General features: G+C 46.4%; 1 protein-coding gene across 3 annotated transcripts in view; it reads right to left on the minus strand.

Annotated features, from left to right (window-relative positions):
* Nucleotides 1-24689, minus strand: part of PDE4A (phosphodiesterase 4A) — a 138541-nt gene that overhangs the window by 14278 nt on the left and 99574 nt on the right. For all 3 annotated transcript variants that reach the window (XM_055003397.1, XM_055003398.1, XM_055003399.1), the window contains exons 7-11: nucleotides 18388-18481; nucleotides 12641-12819; nucleotides 10318-10416; nucleotides 8019-8183; nucleotides 2028-2127 (exon numbers count right to left, since the gene is read on the minus strand). In XM_055003397.1, coding sequence (XP_054859372.1) covers nucleotides 2028-2127; nucleotides 8019-8183; nucleotides 10318-10416; nucleotides 12641-12819; nucleotides 18388-18481 — 637 coding nt within the window. The remainder of the gene's footprint in view (nucleotides 1-2027; nucleotides 2128-8018; nucleotides 8184-10317; nucleotides 10417-12640; nucleotides 12820-18387; nucleotides 18482-24689) is intronic.

Consider the following 24689-nt stretch of genomic DNA (forward strand, 5'->3'; position numbering starts at 1 on the left):
CACCCAGCTGGGATCAGGAGAGGAACAGGTGGCAATGCCCACCCTCGCTTTACCGGTCTGGCATCAGGAGTGGAGCAGGCGGCAAGGCTCGCCCCTTCATTTGGCCCAGATCAGGAGTGGAACAGGTGGCAATGCCTGCCCCCCCCGCATTCACCCAGCTGGGATCAGGAGTGGCAATGCCCGGCCCCCTCTTTACTTGGTTGAGATAAGGAGCGGAGCAGGAGGCAATACCCACACTGCCATCACCCAGCTGGGATCAGGAGTGAAGCAGGTGGCAATGCCTACCCCCGCATTCACCCAGGTAGGATCAGGCACAGAGCAGGTTGCAATGTCTGCCCCCCCCCACTTCACTCAGCCGGGATCAGGTGCAGAGGAGGTGGCCATGCCCATCTGCCCTGCTTTCATCCGGCTGGGTCAGTGACAGAGGAGGGAATGCCCGCCTGCCCACCCTCCCCTTTCTAGAGCCCGTTGTTTTTCCTACAACGAGCTTTGTTGCTAGTAATAACATACTTTGTAAACTGCTTTGAGTGGGTGTTCAGTCATCCTGAAGGGTGGTATATAAATCGAATGTTGTAGTAGTAGTAGCAGTAGTTATTATTATTGTTATTATTGTAGCTTGAGCCATCCCACCAGTGGGAGAGTGAAAATGGGGGGTGCACATAATGATTTCAGGGTGGCTGTGGGTTGCATCTGGTGGGAGGATTTTTCCTGGCATCACATATTCTGGAGCTCACTTCAGAATGCCATCTCAGGGTGTGCACCAATGATGAATGCCTACCAGATGGCAGCAGACAAAAGTGAGTTTGCTGCTGTACCCATCCGGAGTGTGGATGCATGGAGGGCTGCTTTAGAGGCAGCACAGGACAGGGAAGCAGAGCCCCCCCCCCCAACTGGGCTTTCCCCCTGCAGTGGTTGGTTTCAAAAGCAGCCTCCACCAGGAGAAAACAGGAGAGGTGGGGTGGTTTCAGAATAAAAAGCACAGGGTGTGTGTGTGTGCGTGCACATGTGCACGTGTGCACGTGTGCGCATCTCCTCACTTGTCCATGCTGGTTCTAAAAATACCCCCCTACTCCCTTCATATGCCCTGACCTGGATAGCCCAGGTGAGCCTGATCTTCTCAGATCTCAGAAGTTAAGGAGGGTCAGCCTTGGTTAGTAATTGGGTGGGAGGCTGCCAACGAAGACCAGGGCTGCAGAGGCAGGCAATGGCAAACCACCTCTGATAGTCTCTTGCCCTGAAAACCCCACCAGGGGCCACCACAAGTCAGCTATGACTTGAGAGCACTCTCCACCACCAAGTATGCACACAGGCCCTCACCTGGAAACCCCAAGTGAGCCTGATCTTGCCAGATCTCAGAAGCTAAGCAGGGCTGGCCTCGGTTAGGAATTGGATGGGAGACCTCCAACAAAGGCCAGGGCTGCAGAGGCAGGCAACGGCGAACCGCCTCTCTTAGTCTCTTGCCATGAAACCCGCACCGGGGTCGCCGTATGAGGTCACTCTCCATCACCATACCCCCTTTATATGGATTTGCCAGCAGACCCCCTTTTAACCTGCATCTGCCACCATCACTTCTGTCCTGACTTTGACCCTGAATGTGAGCAACATCCAAAACAGGGTATGTGATATGAATCTCCTGTTTATGTTTTTAAAAAATTAATTAGCAGCATCCTGTGGCTGCTTTGAAGATGGGGGAGAAGATATGTCACTCTTTTCCTTGATGCAAATTCCCTCCTCCAGAAGTTGCAGTTAGTTCGGGGTGGGGTGGGGAGATGGGCAAATATGCAGTACCTGCCCCCCTGGGAGCTCATTGCAGCATTAATGTGTGTGCACGTATGACCATCGGCATCAAGGAAATGCCACGGGAGGAAAGGAACACCCACTTCTCCAGCCCCACGTCCTCTGTCACCATTCCACACCCACGGGAGATCCTATTTGCTGACTTCTCGCAAGGGTTCTTCCCCTGCTCCAAGGGAGCCTCTGTGATGCGCCCACTGCAAGACCCGTTGCCCACAGTCCACAGCACTCACTGGTGTTGATCAAGAACTGGTTGGAGACTCCAGGATGGTCCACGTCATGAATGGCAGCAGCAAACAAAGCAGCCAAGATCTCCAGGTCAGCGAAGACGGCCTGAAAGGGACAAGAGAGGCTGAGAGTTGCCGTGCGCTCCTGCCGCACTTCACAGCAGAACGGAGAAGGAGACCCTGACGCTTAGGAGCGGCACTCTCTACGGCTGGTGGTTTTTAAAGGTCTTACTGGCAAGCGAACGTTTAGGGGACGCAATCTGCTCCGATGCCAGTTAATGATGAAGGCACCTGGAGCAACCTAGACATCACACGTACCTTTTCTCAGATTTACTTTTAAAATCTAATTTGGAAACTAGGAAATTCCGTGGAGGAAGGAGGGGGCAGGGGGGCTGCTGAATCCTCTGGCTCCTTTTCTGCTCCAAGTCTTTCTTTCTTTCTTTTCTAGAACTGCTCATACGGCTATTGCCTTAAGCAGAGATTAAAATGGGAAGAACATTACTTAATGTCGTTTCTCCGGTGTTTAATTATTGCCCCTATCTATTTTGCCACAGAAGGAGTAACAGAATCATTTGTACCCAATAATAACCATGTCCCCTGCACTCTCATATTAGGTGGTTCCATATTTTTAAGCAGACAGATGATTAAGCTACCCCTCAACTAATTAAATAAGGAACACTCTATAACCATATCTCCAATGGTTTCAATTTTATCATAGGGGCACCTGCATGTTCTGTTTGCATTTCTTGTATCTACCCTCCAAAACTGCTGAAAGGAGGACAGTCATTCTTGACAGAGTAAAAGCACTTCTGAGCTTGGGTACTGTCAAATGTTAAAAATACTTTGGCAGTTGCATTGGGAAGGCAATACCTCAGTAAAGAATCAAACATACCCTCCATGCCCTAACAGATATTGTTGTTGTTATTATTAATTACATTTATATTCCGCCCTCCCCACGAATGGGCTCAGGGCGGATGACAACAACTGTTAAAAACACAGTAATACCTTGTGTCTTTTACAATACAATCCAATATAATAAAATACTAGTAATGTCCAACTTCTTGACACGCATTTTGCTTTGTTTAATTATATCTTTGGTTTCTGTAGTCAACCATATTGTTTGTTATTCCTAGGCATTTCATTTTCATTTCATTGCTCCAGATTCTAATACTTCCACCCTAGAAGCTTTCATCCAGCAGGGGCACCAGGATTTTTTCCTTCAGAAGAAGCAAAGATGCTTCAGAGCAGGCATTTGGAGTAGGAAAACTGGCCCCAAGAAAATATTTTTAGCAACACATCACCCTACCATTGCTCTAGAGAAACTTTAAAAAAATTAAAACTTCAGATAAAAGATACACAAGGGTTGCATGTAACGTTTGGCTTGACACTCTAAAAGCCCCGCTGACCTTCTTTTTAAGCCAGCCTGCATGTGGAGCGAAGGGTGCATGCACGATCTAAAAGATAATTTCAGGTGGGTCGCTGTGTTGGTCTGTAGTAGAAGAGCAAGATTTGGATCCAGTAGCACCTTAAAGGCCAACTAGATTTCCAGGGTATGAGCTTTTGAGAGTCTGATGTATCTGAAGAAGGGAGCACTGACTCTCGAAAGCTCATACTCTGGAAATCTAGTCGGTCTTTAAGGTGCTGCTGGGCTTGAATTTAAATGAGGGCAACCCCTGATCCATCTTGTTCAGATGTACCAGCTCTACAAGACCAGGCTCAGGTGAAAAGCGTTCCTTCTGTTTGTAACTAAAACCAGCGCAAGGCTACCTCCTTCACTTGCTCCTGGAGCAGGTTTTCAAGTTTTAGAAAATGGATTTTGTTCATGTGTGTTTTTAAACAGCACAAGGCTACAATGCTCCATTGAACAGCATGAACCAACCAAGCTTAAAATTGAAAAAAACCCTCAGACCGCCTGTCTGAACCATGCAGGGAAGGGGCAAGCCAGACAATAAAAGCAGCACTTGTATTGCTGGTCGACGGTTAGGCATCGGGGAACTATAAGCTGTAGCTTTCTGGGTATTTATGCATGCATGCATGTATATGTCATGTATGCAAGCATCCATGCCATTGCTGTGTTCTGCATCTTACACTGTGTCTTAAACTCATACATATAATGCCAAAGTTAAATACTGTATCTTATGCATTTCATATAAGTCACCTGAGGGTGTCTAGACTGCTATTACTAATTTCCAGAGGAGCAAGTGGCCCCTTTGTTATCTCTAAGAAATATGCACTTTCACTTCTGAGTGTCCTTGAGACAGAGATGCAACTGTGTACTGAAATGTATCTTTTCCACAGGAGGGAATGATTCCTCTGTACTTTGTCTAGACTAAACTACTTTGTTCCCATGTAACTTTTTGGGTTTTTGTGCCTGAATGCAAACAGGCCAGTGGGCGGGAGACCGTTCCCTATAATTAGTAGTCCTATTGTTTGAATAATCACTTCTGCCAACTTCTACCTATGAGTGCATACCTGAACTGAATAGATCTCTAAATAAAGTTTCTTCAACCAATGCACCTGCCTGCTTGCTGTGAGGGACTTGGGGATCTAACTGCCAGGGACTGCCACCCTAGGACTGACAGTATGTATGTATGTATGTCATTTACATACATATGTATATACATATGTATATATGTATGTATGTATATATGTCATTTATAGTCCACCTTTCTCCCTGAGACTCAAGGTGGATTACATAGTGTGAGATTAGTACAGTTAATATCAAGGACATTTCCATAAGCAATGCCAAACGGTAAATAAATGCAAGTTTACAAAGACGTAACATTAGCAAGGATCCAATAGAGAGGTGAAGAAATGCTGGCATAGAGCATAAGCAATTCTAGGACTGACATTAGACAACACAGAACTACCCAGTACGGTGATATCTGAAACAACAGGTAGCACATAGGAGCACATACTGAAAGCAACAGGTAGGACATAAGGAAATACAGTGGTGAAGTCTATGGTCCCTAACTCATTAGTGAAGCATCTCTTTGAGACCCCCTCCCTACAATGCAGCCCTCCTATCTGTGCAAAAAAGCCCTTTTGAATAATTCAGTTTGGCATCGTTTGTTTGCAGGAGGCCAGGCTTAGTCTTCAGCTGATAGACTGGGGCTAGAGCACAAAAAGCTGGTTCACAGACTGCGTTCAAATAGCCTGTGTGTCTGCTGACGGTGCGATGCTCCTTTGCTTGTAAAAGACAACCCTGCACCCTTCCTCCAAAGGGAGGCGTGATCTCCCAAGCTACTCTGCCACCAGCCATTTCAAGCTCTCTCTGCAAGAGAGTCCACGCAGAAGTTCAATGCCTTACCATGGCTGGACATTCCAACAGGTTCAGAGGTGACCTCCCCCCCCCCCCGTTAGCCAAAAGGGCTGTAAAATGTTTGCAAACAAAGCCTGTGCAGGCAGCTGCTGAATTAATTTGAAAACAGAGAGAGGCCAACGATACCCTAGTGGCAAATGGATTTGTTGTGGGTTACAAGGGAGGCCAGTTGGCTTCCCTTCCTTATTCTTTTTGGTAACACACACAAGGCGGGTGGGTGATGGTGCTATTCTCCTGAGCCAAAACTCCTCGTATTGGAGGGCAAATTCCAATGGTCCCGCCCAGCTCCTTGTCTCCCGCAGAGGTGCCCCTGCTGGCCTCCTTTATCTCATGAAACTAATGTGAAAACTTCCTGTCCCTCAGATTCCACCCTACCTTTACTTTTTTGGGTAGCTATTCTGTCCCCGCTTTTACTTGAGAATCACCAAGCAGTAAATAAGATTTTTCCATCAGGATTTTCTCCTGTGTGATGTTTATTTTGCTCACTTTACCCCTTGTTCTGTCAGTCAGGACTGAACCACGCCACTCTGCCTCCACTTTTAAATGTGGTGGTTGCAGGAGAAGGCTGGTAGGATGAAGCCGGGAGTCAACTATATCCTAGGCTCGTGGCTTTTTTATGTTTAGGAAGATGTTGTACTGAACCCCTTGGGGTCTTTTGTAGTTGCCTGGAACCTCCCTAAAGGGCACGTCCCTCAGACAGACCTCTCTTTATCTGCATCACCAACTGTCCACATGCATAAAACGGGTGACATCGTAGTTGGTAGTTGTATAAACCCCATGCCTCGACAGATCTCTCTTCCAGATACTTTCCCAACAATATTAGATATACTTATGAGGTAAATTTAGTTCCCTTTTTACTAAATGCTTGACTGGAAAGACTCAGGTGACATTAACAGAAAAAATGGTATTCGGCAGAAGTGGTGTTATGTGTGGGATCAAAAAGAGTCCAGTAGCACCTTTAATACTAACCAATTTTATTGTAGCATAAGCTTTCGAGAATCAAGTTCTCTTCGTCAGATGCTTGATCAAGTTTTGATCAGGCATCTGACGAAGAGAACTTGATTCTCGAAAGCTTATGCTACAATAAAATTGGTTAGTATTAAAGGTGCTACTGGACTCTTTTTGATTTTGCTACTACAGACTAACACGGCTAACTCCTCTGGATTTATGTGTGGGATGTTTAAGCTTACATAGTAAAATGACTTGCAACCATGATCCAGCAGTTACAGCTTGTCGCCTGCCCCCAAAGGACTGAAAATTTTGTAACTGGGCTAAACTACAGCAAACAAACCCTGAGTAGAGATTCTTGCTCCCTTCCCCAGAACATGTACATCAGGTCATGTACTGGACCTGGTTACCAAAATGTGGGTTTCCTCAAAGGTGAAGGTTTCCCTTTCAATCCACAGTCTCTGGTCCACAGAAATTGTTTAGGTAGATTTGGTGCTTTTGGTGCTTTACTAGGGTGCTTACTTATCACCTAAAAATAATCTTTCTTCCCTAAGCCTATCCACCCTACCTAAAAATAGCCAAATAAAAATCCTGGCTAATCTGACACACACAAACAGAGCTTCCAAAATCCTATCCGAGGGAATAGGTTTCCCTCCTCCCTGTTAAACTGAGGACTGTTCACCGCCTCCCATCAGGTGGAGTTCAACTAGCTGACAATCACTTGGATCTGCCTGAGGCCAAAATCACAAGGACTGGTTCAGAGCCCTGAAGGTTTTGTGGATGATTGCCACACTACCTCACAGGGCTGTTGTGAAGGTAAAATGCAGGAGAGGAGAGGAGCTGCTTCGAGTCCCCAACAGAGAGAAAGGCAGGGTATAAAGGAAGTATTTATGTATTTATTTGCATTAATTATAGTCCACCTTTCATACTGAAACTCAAGGCAGATTACACAGTGTAAATGAATAGCATCAACAGCAGGTACATTCAATAAACAATGCAAATTTGCAGAGATTTGAAAAGAAACACAAGCAAGTAAATAAATATACAGTAACTTTATAGGTTCATATGTTCTATTCCAAATTAATATGTACGTTTCAGCCTCCTGCAACTCCCAGCCATGTGCACTTTTCCTCTTTGCTCACTGGGTCTCCCACTCTTTCTAGCAGACTCCTGGCTCTCACACGGAGCACTTCCTTTCCCATCCTTTCTTTCCTAGGCCCTCATTTCTTTTGCAGCTCCTTAAGACTAATCTGGCTGGTTCCTTAGCCCTGCTCTCTGAGGCTGGACAAAGAAGGCAATCAAATTAGCATTTGTTGTGGCAAACCAGACCCTGACTGATTGTCTGCGGGCTGAAACTTGGTTTCACAAACTAGCCACAGTTATAATATAGTACTGTATTGCAAACGGAGCCAATGTCAACCAGGGCTACCCTGCCTCTCTGCTAGCCGTGGCTGCCAACAGTTTTGCCTTCATCACCCTTATCGCATTAGAATACAAGGATTTTTCAGTCCTCATAGTCCCGAGGTTAGGCTAGGAGGCCGTGCTCCAAGCTATCTCAGTCTGAGTACGGATTCATCAGTCTGCCAAGCCTTGTAACTTCTAGCATCATAGTTATAATATGCAGAGAATTCCCTGAGAAGGGGGAAACTAGCCTGTGAGAGGAAACGAACACTGAAACCAGGCTGATGCCCCCTTCCCATTCATCCGCTGCTGGAGTCAGGACTTACATCCAAAGCTGGTGTAGACAGGAGGACGTGTGTGGACTGCATGACATCGGCAGCATGGAGGCTGTTGTGATAGGCTACATCAGCGTGATAGTGGTCTTCCAGCGTCATGATGTAGGTGACTAATGTATCCACGGGGATCTTGAAAGTTTTCAGCAAGTCTCTTTCCTGCAGAGGGAGAAGCATAGGTAGAAAGGCTTCAGCCTGGCGTAAGAGGTTAGCTCTGCTCCTTTCTGTTGGAGCCGGCTTCGGCAAAAGTAATGCACCTGTCCCTGCCCTTCGAAAACAGGGGGATGGGAGCTCTATTTAGGAGAAGAGAAAAGCAAGGCATGGAGAACTGCGGAACTTGGAACAATATCACTACACAGCAAGAGAGTTAGAATGAGAACCATAGGGTTGGAAGGGACTCCCGGGTCATCTCGTCCAACCCCCTGCACAATGCAGGAAATTCACAAATACCTCCCTGTCACACACACTCAGAGCCAAACTACAAGTGACGCCTGACACAGGTTGGACACTTGTCAGCTTCCCTCAAGTTTTGATGGGAAATGTAGGCGTCCTGGTTTTACAGCTTGGCTCTCCATTACAGCTGCAAGACCAGGACGCCTACATTTCCCATCAAAACTTGAGGGAAGCTGACAGGTGTCCAACCTGTGTCAGGCATCACTTGTAGCTTGGCTCTCAGTGACCCTTACTCCATGCCCAGCTCCATGCTCTCCTCGCTAGAGTCCTTCACAGACATATTCATCATCACTTAATAGGGCATGGCTCAAATAGTCCTACTAGCTAGCCATGACGCCTAACATTTTCAGCCATGTTTTTATTGAAATGACCTCCAGCGATCCTCAGAAGTACAATTTTATCATTTCACATCAGAATGTTTTATTGTATAACATAAACATACACATCCATGAAGTTCTTATCAATACGTGAGTATATGTTAACTTTACATAATTTAGTGGTAGTAGAGGAATTTGTTTCTTAAGTGGTTGCTTTCTATACCCTCTCTAATGTTCAATTAAATGCAGCTTTTGATAGCAATAATGAAATTAGGAGAAACTGGAGGAAAGCTTGGTTAGGGTTAGAGCTTATGTTTTAGGGATTGCAATCAGGGTTAGCCCATATTTATTTATAAGCAACAACATGTTTGTTATACCTTTAGTAAAATGTATGAGAAACTATGACGTTTCAGGTTTTAGTTTTAAGATTGAGTTTTGCAGCAGCAATAACTAGAAAATGCGGTCATTAAAACACTAGATGCAGAGGAGTTAGCCGTGTTAGTCTGTGGTAGCAAAATCAAAAAGAGTCCAGTAGCACCTTTAAGACTAACCAATTTTATTGTAGCATAAGCTTTCGAGAATCAAGTTCTCTTCGTCAGATGCCATCAGGCATCTGACGAAGAGAACTTGATTCTCGAAAGCTTATGCTACAATAAAATTGGTTAGTCTTAAAGGTGCTACTGGACTCTTTTTGATTAAAACACTAAACCCTGAAAACTCAAAAGTGAGTTTGGCTTCTCAATTCTTGGTTTGGCTCCTACAGCCAAAGAAAATTTGTCAAGGCCTGGCATAGTCAAGGGCCCACATTGTGTTAGGTGCTATAGCCACATGAAGACCCCAAACTGGAACACACCCACCCTCCTTACCCCAGGCAGCCGAATCAGCATTCAAGAGGGATAGCTGTGTTAGATAGTGGAAGCACAAACAAAAACCCACACAGAGTTTCACAGATGAGGACACACTTCACCAGAAGCAAAAGTGGTTTCTCTTACCCACGTCACAATAAACATTCCCAATTACCGCTTTTCTTACCAGATCCCACTTCCCCCCTCCATAGAATCCAGGGGTATTGTTTTCTTGCCTTGCTGGCTTTCTCATTAAATTCCTCTCTGAAGGCCAGGGGGGAAGTTGGATCCCCAGGAATATGGTTCCACCTGGAAGGCTTTCCCAGGAGGCCCCAAAGATGTGTCCACCCTCTTGCATTCCTGACTGCCAGCACAGCACAGCTGACAACCACTTGCCCTCGCCTTAAGAGATGGAGAAGATTAGTGCTCGGGATGTGTACAGGCGCCAGCCAAGGCTTCTATGGAGTGAGGATGCTGAAGGAATGCCCAAACTCCCTCCCCCCAACACATACGTACACCCCCCTGCCCCTTGTGGACACGCCCCAACTTGTGCTCAGCCCCCAATATGCATACAAAGCTCAGCTGTCTTGTTTTTATAAAGCAGCTACTGAGGAACCTCAGCCACGTATCCAGCATGTGGGGCTGGCGGGAGGAGCCCTGCAACATTAGCATACAAACCTGGAATATTGTATACATGATGCAGCTGAGCGACCGATTGTTGGAATACTCGGCGACCCGGAAAATATTAAGGCCCCACTTGTTTAGGTTTTCTAGTTCCTGGAAGAGATACAAAGGGGGAAAAATCAGCATGCCTTTGCCACAGACAGGTCTCAAGATGTGGGAAAGCCTTAGAAGCATGAACTAGAGAGGTAATGTTACAGCAAATGTGGTGTAGTGGTTAGGGCGTTGAACTAGGACCTAGAAACTCAGGTTTGGATACCCACTCTGCAATGAAAGCTCACTGAGGGCCAAGCTACAAGTGACGAATGACACTTGAACGGCAAGTGTATTTCTCCCTGTTCACTTGCCCTCCACTCAATCCACTTGCTGTTCAAGTGTCATTCGTCACTTGTAGCTTGGCCCTCAGTGACACACGCTCAGCCTAATCTACCTCACAAGGTTGTTGTGAGGATATAATGGAAGAGGGGAGAATGTTGTTGTCAGGAAGTTGGGATTAGACAGGAATAGTCTGGATAGAGGTTAGAGTGTCAGATTAGGATCTGGGACACCCAGGTTTGAATCTGCACTGTGCCATGGAAGTTCACTGGATGACTTTGGGCAAGTCACAGACACTCGTCGTAACCTCCCTCACAAGGTGTTGTGAGGATAAAATGGAGGAAAACAATGTAAGTGACTCTGGTCCCCATCGGGGAGAAAGATAAGGTATAAATGAAGTAAATAAATGAAAATAAATAGCAGCCAACTCTTAAGTTATTTTAAACTAGCAACAACACCCGTTGTGTGAAAAAATACAACGGGCTCTAGAAAACTGATTCGGCAAGCCCCCTCCTAGCAGCAAGTGGGTGCTTCGCAGCGGCCTGGAGGCCAGAATGGGAGGGCGCTGAGGGGAGGTGCAGGGAGGAGTCGATTCAGCAGGCCCCCCCCCTCGGGGGAAGGCAGGCACTTAGCAGAGGCCTTGAGGCCAAGTTGTCCACAATGCGCCTGCGAGATAAAAAGTACGTCGTCGCCAATATGGCTTGCCTTTTATATAGTAGAATACGGTTAGTTTGGGAAACCAAGGATTCATCTGACAGACGATTGTCTGAAGTCTGGTTTGCCTCAACAAATGCTCGTTTCATATTAATCACGGAGACCTGAAGGTACCTCAAGCTGAACTGGATGTCTAATGCCCAGGCGAATATTTTAGAAAGTAGGGAATCACCACAGAGATTTGCAGCAAGACAGCAACTGAGATTTTCTCATGGGAACTGAATTCTGAATCACCAAGGCAGCCTAATTCAGACCAGAACTGTGGTGAGTAGCAGGGAGGGATTCCGCCTTTTCTGCCTGTCTGACTGCAGCCCACCCAAAGGATGTGGAGGAGAGGTTGACGAATCTCCCCACCCCGTGTTTTGCAGTGCTGATCCAAATCGGGCCTTTGAGCTGCTTCAGAATTCAAGTCCCTGTGGTGACCCTGGGTGACACATCACAGCTAGTTTGGTCCAGCATTTATACATCATATAAAAGACCGTTAAGACCAACTGTGCGTAATAAACTGACTTTGAACTGTAATTTCAGATCCTGGCTTCACAAACCTACAGTGGGGTGGTTTGTGTTTGGACAATCACACCAACTCATTAGTTTAAACCTTTGGTCTGAACCAAACCACAATACAAAGATCTGTCTCTCTCTCTTATACGCCAACTGAGGTCGGAGCTGGCCTTCCAGCTATTTGCTTTAAGAGATGATTTCATCCACTCCAAGACTGCATTTATTTTGAGACAATGAGGAGAGCTTCCACGTCTCTGTACAACCAAGCAAGAGTTTGCCTCTGGCACAAAGATGCAGCAAAACGGGAAGCAGAGAAAGGCTGCCTTTCTCCTCCCGAGACCTGCCACAGCCTCAGTGGTGACTCAGGTTGCTAGGTCCCCTTATCCTCCTGGTGAGGGGGGACCCGGCACTTGCTTTCTGGCCACTCCCATCATGCTCTTCTGCACATACCCCCTGCACCCGCATGATGACATCACTTCCGGGAAGTGACATCACTGCACAGGTGCGGGGGTGCATGCGTGCTTCACAGCAGGCCAATTTGGGCCCTAAGTGGGCCTGCCTGACGCCGTTGCACTGCCCTGGGAGTGTGCCTGGGAGGTCCATTCCTGCACCTTTCCCCCCTTCTGGTGAGGTAAGTGGTGGCAGGGGATGGAGGGTGGAAGCGGGGGATCCCCCTCCCCCACCAGGAGAATGGGGTCCCTAGTGGTGACCCACAACTCACACCCTAGGCAGAGAACTTCCCTGCCCGACACCCCCACTCCTATGCCTGTTGCCCTGCTGCAAAGCTCACCTTACTTAGCAGCTCTTCCTGGTCAGTTTTGACCCCGAAGCGAGGGATGCTGGAGTTGGTCAGGCTCGAACTGTGCATGAGTTTCTTCACCCCGCTGATCTGGCACATTGGCTGCTGCCGCTTCTTCTTCTCCCGCTCTTTCTGTGTTGGGGATGGGATTTCCACGTCATTCTGCTTGTCTGAGAACAAAAGATGCGGCACTTGAGAACAAGAAGGCAATGGCGAAAGACTGGGGTGCAATAACTTTTCATGGTCAGCGTAGTTCAAAAGTGGAATCAGCTGCCTAGGGGGTTGGTAAGCTCCCCTTCACTGGCAGTTTTCAAGAAGAGGCTGGATGAATATTTGTCAGGGATGCTTTGGGCTCACCTTGCACTGGGCAGGGGGTTAGACTAGATGGTCTGTATAGCCCCTTCCAACTCTATGATTCTATGATTCTAACTGCCTGACTTGGGCAAAGAGGTCTGTGGGCCAGTTTATACAAACCACAAGATCTGTGTGGCTCTCTGACCATGTAATTCCATTCCTCTTGGAAAGAAGCAAGCTTAGAGCAAGAATGGAGTAGTGTGAATTAAGTGTTAAAAACCTGCACCCAGTCAAATAGATTCTTGGAGACAGCCCTGTTGAGCAGAAAGTGTCAGTAGTAAAGAAATCCTGTGTAGCTCCACCCTGGTCTCCAGTTATATTAATTTTGCTCATTTTTTTGTTGTCATTGTGCTTCAAGCAACAGAAAAAACTTGCCTCCTGAAAGCGCAACTGCTGCGCTTGGGTTGAACTGCTATTGCCGCCTATTGAACAGTAACGATGCCTGCAGCAATTTTGGAACTTTTCTTAGAAATTAAAACCATTACTAGTAGTACCAGCAACAGCATGCTAGTCATATCAAGATTTCTTTTTCTTTGGACAGTGCTCTCTCCCAGTTACCAGCACTAGAGTGGACTTTGTGCATATTCTCTAAAAAAAAACCTGAACAGGCCAAACAGTACCCACCCCCTCCCACTGACAACATGCCACCCACCCTTTCTCACACGCTAGCAAAGCAGAGCTCGGAATGAGGCCAGTTAAAGCCCCCTTGCTAATCACGTTCTTAAACACACGTTCTTAAACACACGTTCTTAAACGCATCTTCTCTCTCCTCCTCTCCTCCCCCCTCCTCTTCTATATTTGACCAGTTTCTGTACCATGCATCTGACGAAGAGAACTTGATTCTCGAAAGCATATGCTACAATAAAATTGGTTAGTCTCAGGGCCAAGCTACACATGACGAATGACACTTGAACAGCAAGTGGATTGAGTGGAGGGCAAGTGAACAGGGAGAAATACACTTGCTGTTCAAGTGTCATTCGTCATGTGTAGCTTGGCCCTTAAAGGTGCTACTGGACTCTTTTTGATTTTGTCATTCATGGGGTGGGGAAAGTGGAGGAGGGAGGAGGAATGAAAATACTGAACAGGAGGGCACCACTGTTTGTGGTGAAAGCTCTGCCCACTATCTATAGTGATGGTGGGATGGTTTGGACTGATGTTTCACTGATGTTTCACTGAGGTTGCCTCCTGACACCGGTATGCAGAGGTGGACTGCCTCTGTATAGTCACCGTGGCTAGCAGCTGCTGGTAGACCTATTCTCCACAAATCTGCAGAGCTGACTGTGCTTGTACCCATCACTACATCCTCTGGCAGCTAATTTGACATTTCAATCACTTGTTGTGTCAAGAAGTATTTTCTTTTGTCCATAACTGATTATACTGCCCATCAACTTCACTGGGTGAGTTCTAGTATTCTGGAAGAGGGAGAGAAAGTCCTCTCTATCCACTTTCTCTGATATGTGCATAATTTTAGAAACCTCTATCATGTCCACCCTTAGTCCTCTCTTTTCTAAACTGAAAAGTCCCAGACTCTTCGGCCTTTCCTCATAGGAAAGGCGCTCCAACCCCTCAGTCGTATTGGTTGCCCCCTTCTGTACTTTCTCCAACTCTGCAACATCCTTTTTGAGATATGGAGACCAGAACTGCACACAGTACAGCTTGAGAGCTAAGACTGACAGGATGCTTCCACTGTGGAGAGTGCTAACAGAATTCTGCTGCTGTAGGCTTCATTTCCCTGGGTTATGGAGCCAGTTCAGGGTAGCATGTGATGTGCACTGTTATGTGCCAAGCAGGAAAACTCCACCAGAGAGGTGCAAGGGAAGGAAGTAGAACCAAGCTGGCCACTTCTCTTCCCTTCCTCATCCCAACTACAAATCCACAGTCAGGAAAAATCCAGGCATCTTGGCTGTCCTACACAACCCATTCCTGCCTCAGAGCCAGAATCCAAATCATCCAGGCAACTCCCAGACTCGCCCCTGTGCTCTTCTGCTAGACACAACTTCCTCTGCCAATGCCAGGAAGCACTCCGGAGTTTTAGCGGCCAGACCTAACCTCGCTTGCACGAGGAACTTGCAGCCAGAGGTGCTTCATCTGCATACTTTGTAATGGTAAGCAGCTCCCCACAAAACAAATGCGAGCTCTGTGTTGGCCATCACGTTCCGGGCTGCGGGCCAACCTGCCAACACCAGACAGGCGTGCTAGGTTTTCTTTCCTTTTCTCTCACCTTTTGCACCCTTTGTGCTGCCCAGCCACCTACACTCCGAGGAGCAGGAGGCAGTGTGAATTCTGGCCCCTGCCCAACTGACACTTGGCACGAGCTCTCGACCCGAGTTCCAGTTCTCATACAAGGCTCCTATTGAAGGAGCAGTTTGCATCAACATTTGCTTAGGGCTGGATATTTGCATCGGCCGATGCCAACAGGGGCCAGGCTTCTGGGGAAGTCAGCAGACAGAGGCACCTGGAAGTGTACTTTGGATGCCCTTGGCTGCTGTCTTTTCCTCCTTCAGGGAGCACAGTGTGTCTCTGGAGAAAAACATACAGAGAGGCCTACAATTCAGCAACTGACTTCATGTCTCTGTACACAAATGTGGGTTTTCGTGTTGTGTACAGCATATGTAACTGTGCATGAGATGTGGTTTATGTTTATGCAATGGATGTTTGTGTGCACACGAGGGGAAGCGTTTGCATATGATGCTGCCTAAATGAGGCACTGAATTTCCTTCATCAGCAAAAAGCAGAGAACACGGCATTGCTTAATCAGTGACCAGCTAAATCTTAGAATCTAGTTTGAGTGAAAACAACTAGTAGTCCCACACTATTCTACAAACAGGAGACAGAACCCAAGAGTACTGACCTCAAGCCTGTGTTATAGAGTTGCCAACTCTAGCTCAGGAAATTCTTGGAGATTTTGGGATGGACCCTGGGGAGAGCAAGGTTTGGGAGGGGAGGGACCTCAGTGGGGCATAATATGATTCTAGAGCCCCCTTTACTCCAGGCCCAACCTGAACTCAAGTACAATCCAGTCTTAGGAATTACCATCTTATTTATAGTGTATTTATTAATGGATTTTTACCTCATATTTATGTCATATTTATTGATTGTCAAGTAGAAGTATTGATATAGGATTTCTGATGTGAATTATTTGTATGTAGTATGTGTGCTAAAAGATTTAGATTGTGATATTCTATATATATCGTATATACCATTATATTCTAAGTTCTGTATATTATTCACTGAGCACTTTGCACTTTAATAATTTGTGGAACATTTAACATTGGAGTATGTGGTTTATTGTTCTCCCCGGTTGTCTTTTGGTTTTCCAACCTGACGGTTGGCAATCCTAGTTCTAGAACTATTGACTGACTGGATTTCACTGCCCAAAACAAGTTATCTATGGTAGTTCTGAAGCTAAGATGTGGGGAGAACATAGAGTTGGACATCTGGAGTTGCTGCAAGGGGCAGGGGGGGGAGGTAATACAATTATATACTGCTTTCAGCTTGTACTTGTTGCCTCAGAATTTAAGATCACCACTACTAACAGATTTGGTCAATATTAACTGGGAAACAAGATACCCTAGAACAAATGTTCATTAAATGGGATAGTATTACACACAAAAAGTAAGACGTTTGATAATTAGGAAAAACGGCTGTACAACATTTTCATTTCTGGATAATTTGAGTAGAAAAGGGGGCCTTTTAGGTTCTAACTCCTCTCCCGAACAACACACCATTGTGTGCTGTGATCAACTACTGCCCTCGTTCTTGCTCCTCTAATGCCGTTCTGGGGTTGGGATTTCTTCTTGTTGAGGGATCCCAGCCACACAGGGATCACAAGTCCTGGATCTGCAAAGCCAAACCTACTTGGCTACATGAAAATGTCACTGAAGGCAAAGGCAACAGTGCTTTGGCTTCAATTTAAATTGGCCTGGAGGACAAAGGGCGAACATTTGAGTTTTACAGGCAACCAACCCACCTTGTCTTGTTGCATAGCAGCGTAACAAGACAAGGAGTGCCTCAGTGTTCACCCTAATGCAGATGTCATCTGCCCGTACTATGTTATTTTCATTGGATGTTTATTTAAAGGCACCTCCCATTTGCATTCAGTCACATGGATGAGCAGAGCTGGATTTGACCTGTGGAATAAAAATTCAGTTGCCTTGGCAGTGGGAACCTCTCTCTCCTTCCTTCTACCCTGAACATTTTCATACACTTTCCACCCACCCTAAAAAAAAAAAATCACCCAAAATGGGTACTTTTCATTCATGTGTGTAAAATTCAGGCTCTTTCGCTAGTTCTAAAAAAGTAATATAATATCAAGAGGTATCCCTAAAGAAACAGAAGACAGACAGTTGAAAACCTTGGTGAAATGGATTAAGTCATTATTAGAAGAAGAGGAAAGAATTAAGATTGCTTTTAGATTTCAATATGTAGACACATTTTAATCAAAATATATCAAAACAGTTTAATCAAGTCATGACAATGGCGTAAAAAGATTAATTTTACAGACAATATGGCAAAGCTCTGAAATTTCTATTCACCAAACAGGATACAGACCTTTCATCAGAAATATAAAAGGCCTCTAGCCAAGTTTTATCAGAAAACCAAATCCAGTTATTACTGGGCTTTTCCATTTAAATTCATTATTTTTCTCTGCAGATCAGATAATGTGCATCATACCCCCAAAGAAAGTAAACTTGTTTTTTAAGAGTTCAAGCATTCTGGTAACACCAAGAGCTAAATTGACCGCTCTTTTGGCAACTGATGTAGTGTGTGTAGGTGATGTGGAAAAAGTGAGGTTACAGTGCAGTACAGTAGGGTAAAGGTCAAGGTAGCCCCCTGTGCAAGCACTGAGTCATTACTGACCCATGGGGGGACGTCGCACCACGATGTTTTCTTGGCAGACTTTTTGTAGGGGGTAGTTTGCCATTGCCTTCCCCAGTCATCGACATTTTACCCCCAGGAAACTGGGTACTCATTTTACTGACCTTGGAAGGATGGAAGACTGAGTCAACCTTGAGCCGGGTATTTGAACCCGGCTTCCACCAGGATCGAACTTGGGTCGTGAGCAGAGCTTGGGTTGCAGTACTGCAGCTTAGTACAGTATTGAAGGTATTTAATTGGTGTATTGTGTGTGCGTTATGTGCTATCAAGTTGCTTCCAACTTATGGCAACCTTAAAATGTCCTCTCATTGACAGCCCTGCTCAGGTCTTGTGAACTGATTGTATTTGATCAGAATGTCTCTTTTGCTGTCTAAGATGTTTTTTCTTGCTTGAGAAGGATTCCTTTTTATAGCACTGTATGAATAAAAGTTTTTAAAAACTGAGGACACGTGCACACAGAATTAAGAAGAATCCTGACTGTCCAAAGGGCTCTGCTGTGTACTTACCTAAGAAGGTGTTGGAAATGTACTCAGAGACCTGATTTCCGGATCGGCTCATTTCAGAGAGGTGTGTTAGTTCACGGTTCAGCATTCTTTTGAACTACAGATAGAGAAAAGGAAAGAATTAACATGGAGATTTTTTTTTGTCACATACACTCGTGTGAACGGATGCACATGAATGAGGACATAGATGGCGCACTCCACAGTGAACAGGCAGTTTTGTGTGGCTGTGCAAGATTAGTAAGGGTCCATGGAGGGTAAGTCATGGACACTCTTGTTGCATGTATGTAAACAAAGTCCTTGAAAGTGAGAATGATAGCGCAAGCTGGTTTTTGTGAACAAAGGTGTGTGAACGAGCATGCATGCTACATTTTCTGTTAGAATGCAGGGCACGGTGGTTTGCAAACTGGGCTTCTTCTAGGAACCTTTGCGTTTTTCAGAGGATTCTTAGCAGTTCCCCAATGACAAGCAATAGTGGATTAGCTGCTCTTCTACAAAGAATAGACACAAGGGAATGTTGGGTACATCCAAGTATAAATCTACCTTTTGCTCAATGCTACACCACTGGACTTGCCAGCTTTCCTTGTGAATGAGCCTTGCGCCACATAGTAAGAGGTCTGAACTCTATGCAAGACACAGGCACTGTATGGCTGATAAGCACAGGTTCCTCTGTGACAAATATGTACAGCAAAGCTTTTGTTCTAGTCAGGAAGTTTGAAAACCAACACTCCAGTGATGTGCATTTCTGTTATGTGTGTATGTACTTTGTCTAGTGTAGTGGTTAAGAGTGTGGGTTTGATTCCCTACTCCTCCACTTGAAGCCAGCTGGGTGACCTTGGGCTAGTCACAGCTCTCTGGAGCTCTCTCAGCCCCACCCACCTCACAGGGTGTTTTGTTGTGGGGATAATAATAACATACTTTGTAAACCGCTCTGAGTGGGCATTAAGTTGTCCTGAAGGGCGGTATATAAATCGAATGTTGTTGTTGCCTAAGTGCAGACAAGTGTATGAGATTGGGACTTTTCCTCCGCTGTTGAGGGCATGTGGAGGTGTATCCGTGCAAGCATGCCTGCAACTCTAGTGCATGTATGATGCTTTGCACAGACATGAGAACAAACACATATACTTTTATTAATGCAAACTGCTTGCCATAGAAGCATACAGAGCCGTGGAAGCTGGGTTTCTGTTTTCAATAAGTTTTTGTGCAAGATGTATGGCCCTCAAAACATCTCAGCTCCAAGACAGCATCACAGACAAAGCCCAAATGCACTGTGGCTCTGGGATACCAGCAACGGAGGTCAGTGAGGGTGCCCCATTCACCTTCCTGGCCATGATTCAGACCACATGGGATTCTCCTGGCCAACTCAGCAGTTGGTGTTATAAGCAATGAAATGGCCCTGGATTCTAGGTATGCAGGCTGAAGACACAAATCCCACCTTTTTTGCAGTTCTTATCTTGAATATATCCAAGAATGTGCCTCCAAACCTAGTCTTGCTTCCCTAGGAAATGGTACCTTGGCCACACCTATGGTTCTTCTACTGCAAAACTGTTCTCCACTATCAACTTATAAATGCCGTCATGCACCCCAGGTCCCCCCACCCCACCTGCCCTTCGCCAGTTTGCTTGCAGATTGCCCAGTGAATCAACCTTCAAGCTTGGAGTGGGTTTTTGAACCAGTAATTTAAGCACCACCACCCTTGCCCCCAGCCAGGGCACTGCCACCTAGTTCTGGCCAAAGGATGGAACTGCTTGGAGATTGGCCATACTGTAAATTCTTAATCAGCAGAGTTGAGCAGAAATTGTGCATTGGGGTTAATGAGAACAGACACACTCAATACTCCAGTTTAGCTCTATAAAATGCATTACTACATAAAGGATAAAAATAGGGTCACATTGGTAGAAAATAACTAATTGCTAACTGACTACATCTCTGCTGGTAAACTTAAGAGAGGAAAAAAGACATTGAACAAAGAGCAATAAAACTTCAGTATATATCTTCACTTAATTGCCTCCCCCCCACCCAGCCAATAAAACTGGTTGCCCAATAGAGAATCCTAATTCTGCTTCATTAAGACTAGTGACTCCCCTTTCTCTGGCGGGAGTCCTTACTCAAGGCCCAAGTGGTTACACGCAAATCAGTTTCACTAACACAGTTTAACCCTTTCATGACTGCAATGTAAACACTTGCTGAATTCCAACACATACCGCCATAGAAGACTCTTTCTAGCACTGACAAACAGTAGACCAGGAGGTACTCTTTGACCCACATGTTGACTTCTGGTCAGGTATGCTCATAGGCCCTGTGAACATACGAAGCGGCCTCTCTAGCCACACCAAGATCAGCATCATCTTCTCTGACTAGCAGTGGCTGACCAGGATCTCAAGCTTAAAATTTTTTTTCCCAGTCCTTACTATCTGACATCCTTTTAAGTGGAGGTGTCAGGGCTTGAACTCGGGACCTTCTACACACAAAGAGTGTGCTCTCCCAATGAGCGACTAGGAGAGTCGCAGTTATGGCTGCAGACCTCTTTTGCCGCATTCCTCCTTTGGCCCTCCCTCCTTGTCCTGCCTGCAGTTCAACAGGACCTGTCCTGGGTGGGCTTGTGTGGAGCTGCACCAAAGAAGAAGGCTGGACTAGATGGACTCTGGTCCTTTCCTAGTTGGAGGAGAGGGGCTAAACTTTATTATAGGCTTTCTCCATAGCCAGAATCTCATCCGAATTGGGCCCGCTGTCAATTAATAACTTTGAGCTGGTATAAATTGGGTGAAATGCCATGAAAAAACTGCACGTCCAACCATGAAGAGTCTAGACAACCCACTCCAGGACATTCTACCCGCAACACCTCTGTGCCACCTTCCACAGCACTGGGTAGGCTCCTCTTACTATACAACAGTGCCATCTAACCCAGCTAGAAGTCCAAGGGGCTTACAATCTTTTGCTGCTTCTGCCCCTAAATCTCAGTCCTCCTGGACTTGGCACATGATGCTAAAGCTTGCCTCCCCTGGGATGCTTCTGGCTTGCAGAAGTTAGGGCCCCTGCATGGCCCAGAATCCCTCCCCCTCTTTTGCTCATGGGAGACCCACAGCATTTTGGTTTTTTCCTGTGGTTTGCAAGGGCTATAGCCCTTTTTGTTCTGTCAGCGTCCCAGACCAAACTGCCACCCTTGCCAAGGCCTGCATCTTCTACTGCTCCAGGCAGCTTCTCCTTCCTCTCTCCACCTCCCCTTTCCCCTAAAGTGGCAGAAGCCACGTGCAGAAGCCAGGGTTCTTGAACACTCCATCGCCTCCGGGATGCCCACATATCTTTCTCTGTGCTATACAGTGGCCTCTGCTCCCTAAATTACCATTACAAGCCCCATCTATGTAAACAAGACAGAAGCACAGTTCCTAGGTGGCATCGGGAATTCTAAATCACTGGGAATTGCCAGCGTGGAGTCGCTCTGCATAAATGGGTCACGCAGGACCAGTACAGCTGGTATTGGCTGGGCAGTAGCAGAGACGACAGGTGTTCATCCCTAGAGCTGAAGGGGGGGGGCAGGCACTTGGCGCACTGAAATTTCTGAAAGGGGTCATGGCAAAAAACAGCTTGCTAACTCTGTTTTGGACGCTGTGTGTTGTTTGTAGTGGATCAAAAGCCGAGGAGGCCTGATTCCGACGCTGCAACTGTGGGTTTAAAGCCTCTGCTATCCCAGGCGATAATGACCTCATCGGTCAGCGCCATGTATTCAGCACAGAAGGCTGGACTTGTTTTGCTAGATGCTCCCCTTTTTTCAAGCCCACTTTGTCCTTGAGAAAACTCCCGCATGCTGCTCCCTGGCAGAAGGGTTGAGGTGACTCATCCGCTCATCAGCCGAGACAGTTAATACTGCAGACTTCGTAGCCGCAGCAGCCTTGAGGAGAAGCGGAAGGGAACAGCCACCTTCTGCGTGGAGGGATCGATTCCACGGAGCTGCTTCCGCTGCTCTGGATTAAGGGGCATGAGGGTGTGGCATGGAAGCTGCGAGGGGCAGGATCCAGGCTTCCCTACTCCAAGGTCACAAACCTTCTCCTCTACCCAGACTCCTCCGGGCATAAAGCCCCTTTTGCCTGTCTGTCCTCCCCAACTCCACACGTACTCAGTTGCAAGCCACAGGAAAACCTGGTCTGCTCGGTCTTCCTTACAGATTTGTTCTGAGGTTGAAACGCTGCTCAGGGCTTCTTGCAGAAGACAAAAAGAAATGCATGTGTGAATGGTAACCCCATGCCTTAGTTTTGTGATAAGGGGGCAGCTCCTCTGATCTTATGGAAAGTAAGCTGCATGGGGAACAGTCAGGCATTCACATTTGAAGCATGCCTGTATGACTCTTAAGGAGCTGGCCGGACAAGTTGCTTCGGTATACCTGATTCCAGCCAGGCTGAAGCAGCATGTCTAAGAGCAGCACAATTCGATTCTTCCAGAGGGGTGAATGATGACCTTATATGAAAGAAAGAAAGGAAGCACATGGGAACACCCTTGGAATGGGAATTAAACCTGCTTTCTAAGTGGGAAAGCTCAGCTACTGAGAATCAAACCCACTTCGGTCTGCAAGTTCCACCCTTCTTTCTTGTTTATAGTAGGATCTCCTGGAACGTTGGGAATTGGTGTGTGCGCACACCCATGAGCTGCTCCAAGGACTCAGATTTACCAACTACATTTCCTTATCCTTCCAAGGCTTCTGTGAGAGTCATCACATGAGGGGGTAGAATATCAAGGCAGCCCCACTCTCACAACGGAAAGCCCCACTGCAGACTGCAGGTGATGAATTCCAGCTGTAGGTGTTCTTTTGCATATGAAACAACAGAAAACTAGCATATAAGAACACCAAAAGAGTCCAGCAGGATCAGACCAGACCAGGTTCACTTTAGCCACTAAGGCTAGTAGCCACTGCTATACTTATCCTTCATTCCTGCATAAATCTGTCCAATCGCCTTATACAGTTATCTGTGCCTGGCAGAAAATTCCACATTTTAGTTACTTGTTGAGTGAAGAAATATCTCATTTTGTCTGCCTAGAATCCACAGCTCATCTACTTCACTGAATGCCCGTGAGTTCTAGTATTTTGGGACAGGGAGAAAAAATTCTTTCTGTCCAGTCTCTCTACCCCATGCACCCTACTATATAAAAGGCAAAGCGTATTCAAGACAACTCATTTCCTACCCTGGTGCGCCATTAGAGGGCACTGCTGTGGAGGGAAGCCCAGATGAGGCAGCCAGACCTCCAGAGAGCGTGCCATGGTGGGAAGCCCAGGCTGGGATCAGGAGGAAACAGGTGGCAATGCCCACCCCCGCTTTCACCCATCTGGGATCAGGAGCAGAGCAAGTGGCAATGTCTGCCCCCTGATAGTTAGTTGTTGTAGATTTTCCAGGCTGTATGGCCGTGGTCTTAGCATTGTAGTTCCTGACGTTTCGCCAGCAGCTATGACTGGCATCTTCAGAGGTGTAGCACCGAAAGACAGAGATATCTCAGTGTCAATGTGTGGAGAAGATGTTAACAGGTAATTTATATCTACTCAGGAAGGTGGGTTTGGGCTGAGTCATCCTGTAAGAGTTTCTCAGGGTGTGGAATGCTAATGGGGGGAAGCTTCACTGTACCCTGAGGAGGTTCTTTTGCATATGGATTGGTGGTTGATATGCTAATCTTATCAGCAGGGCTATTGTAAGATGTAGAGTATCTTGTTAGTATGGTTTTTCAGGTTGGCCAAGTCTGCAGTGTCTTTTTATGGCCAACCTGAAAAATCAGCAGTGGCTGAACATAGCCTAACTCAAACAGGACACAGTATCTTATTCCAGGACACTAAAATACTGGACAACACATCCAACTACTTTGTCAGATTGCACAGGGAAGCCACTGAAATTCACAAGCATAAGCACAATTTCAACAGGAAAGAAGAGAGTTTAAGAATGAATAGGGCATGGTTTCCAGTCCCGAAAAACCAAGACCATGGCCATACAGCACGGAAAATCTACAACAACTAACATTCTCCAGACGTGAAAGCCTTTGACAATATATCTGCCCCCTGACTTCACCCACTGGGATCAGGAGTGCAGCAGGTGGAAATGCCCGCCCCCTGCCTTCACCCAGCTGGGATCAGGAGTGGAGCAGGTGGCAATGCCTGCTCCCCATTCAACCTGCAGGAATCAGACATGGAGCAAGTGGCAATGCCCCTCCCCCACTTCACCCAGCCAGAATCAGGTGCAGAGTACGAAGCAATGCCTGTTCCTTCTTCACCCAGCAAGGATCAGGATCAGAGCAGGTGGCAAGGCCCACCCCCGCTTCACCCTGCCAAGATC

Source organism: Eublepharis macularius, chromosome 19, assembly GCF_028583425.1.
Source record: "Eublepharis macularius isolate TG4126 chromosome 19, MPM_Emac_v1.0, whole genome shotgun sequence".
Classification (NCBI taxonomy): Eukaryota; Metazoa; Chordata; class Lepidosauria; order Squamata; family Eublepharidae; genus Eublepharis; species Eublepharis macularius.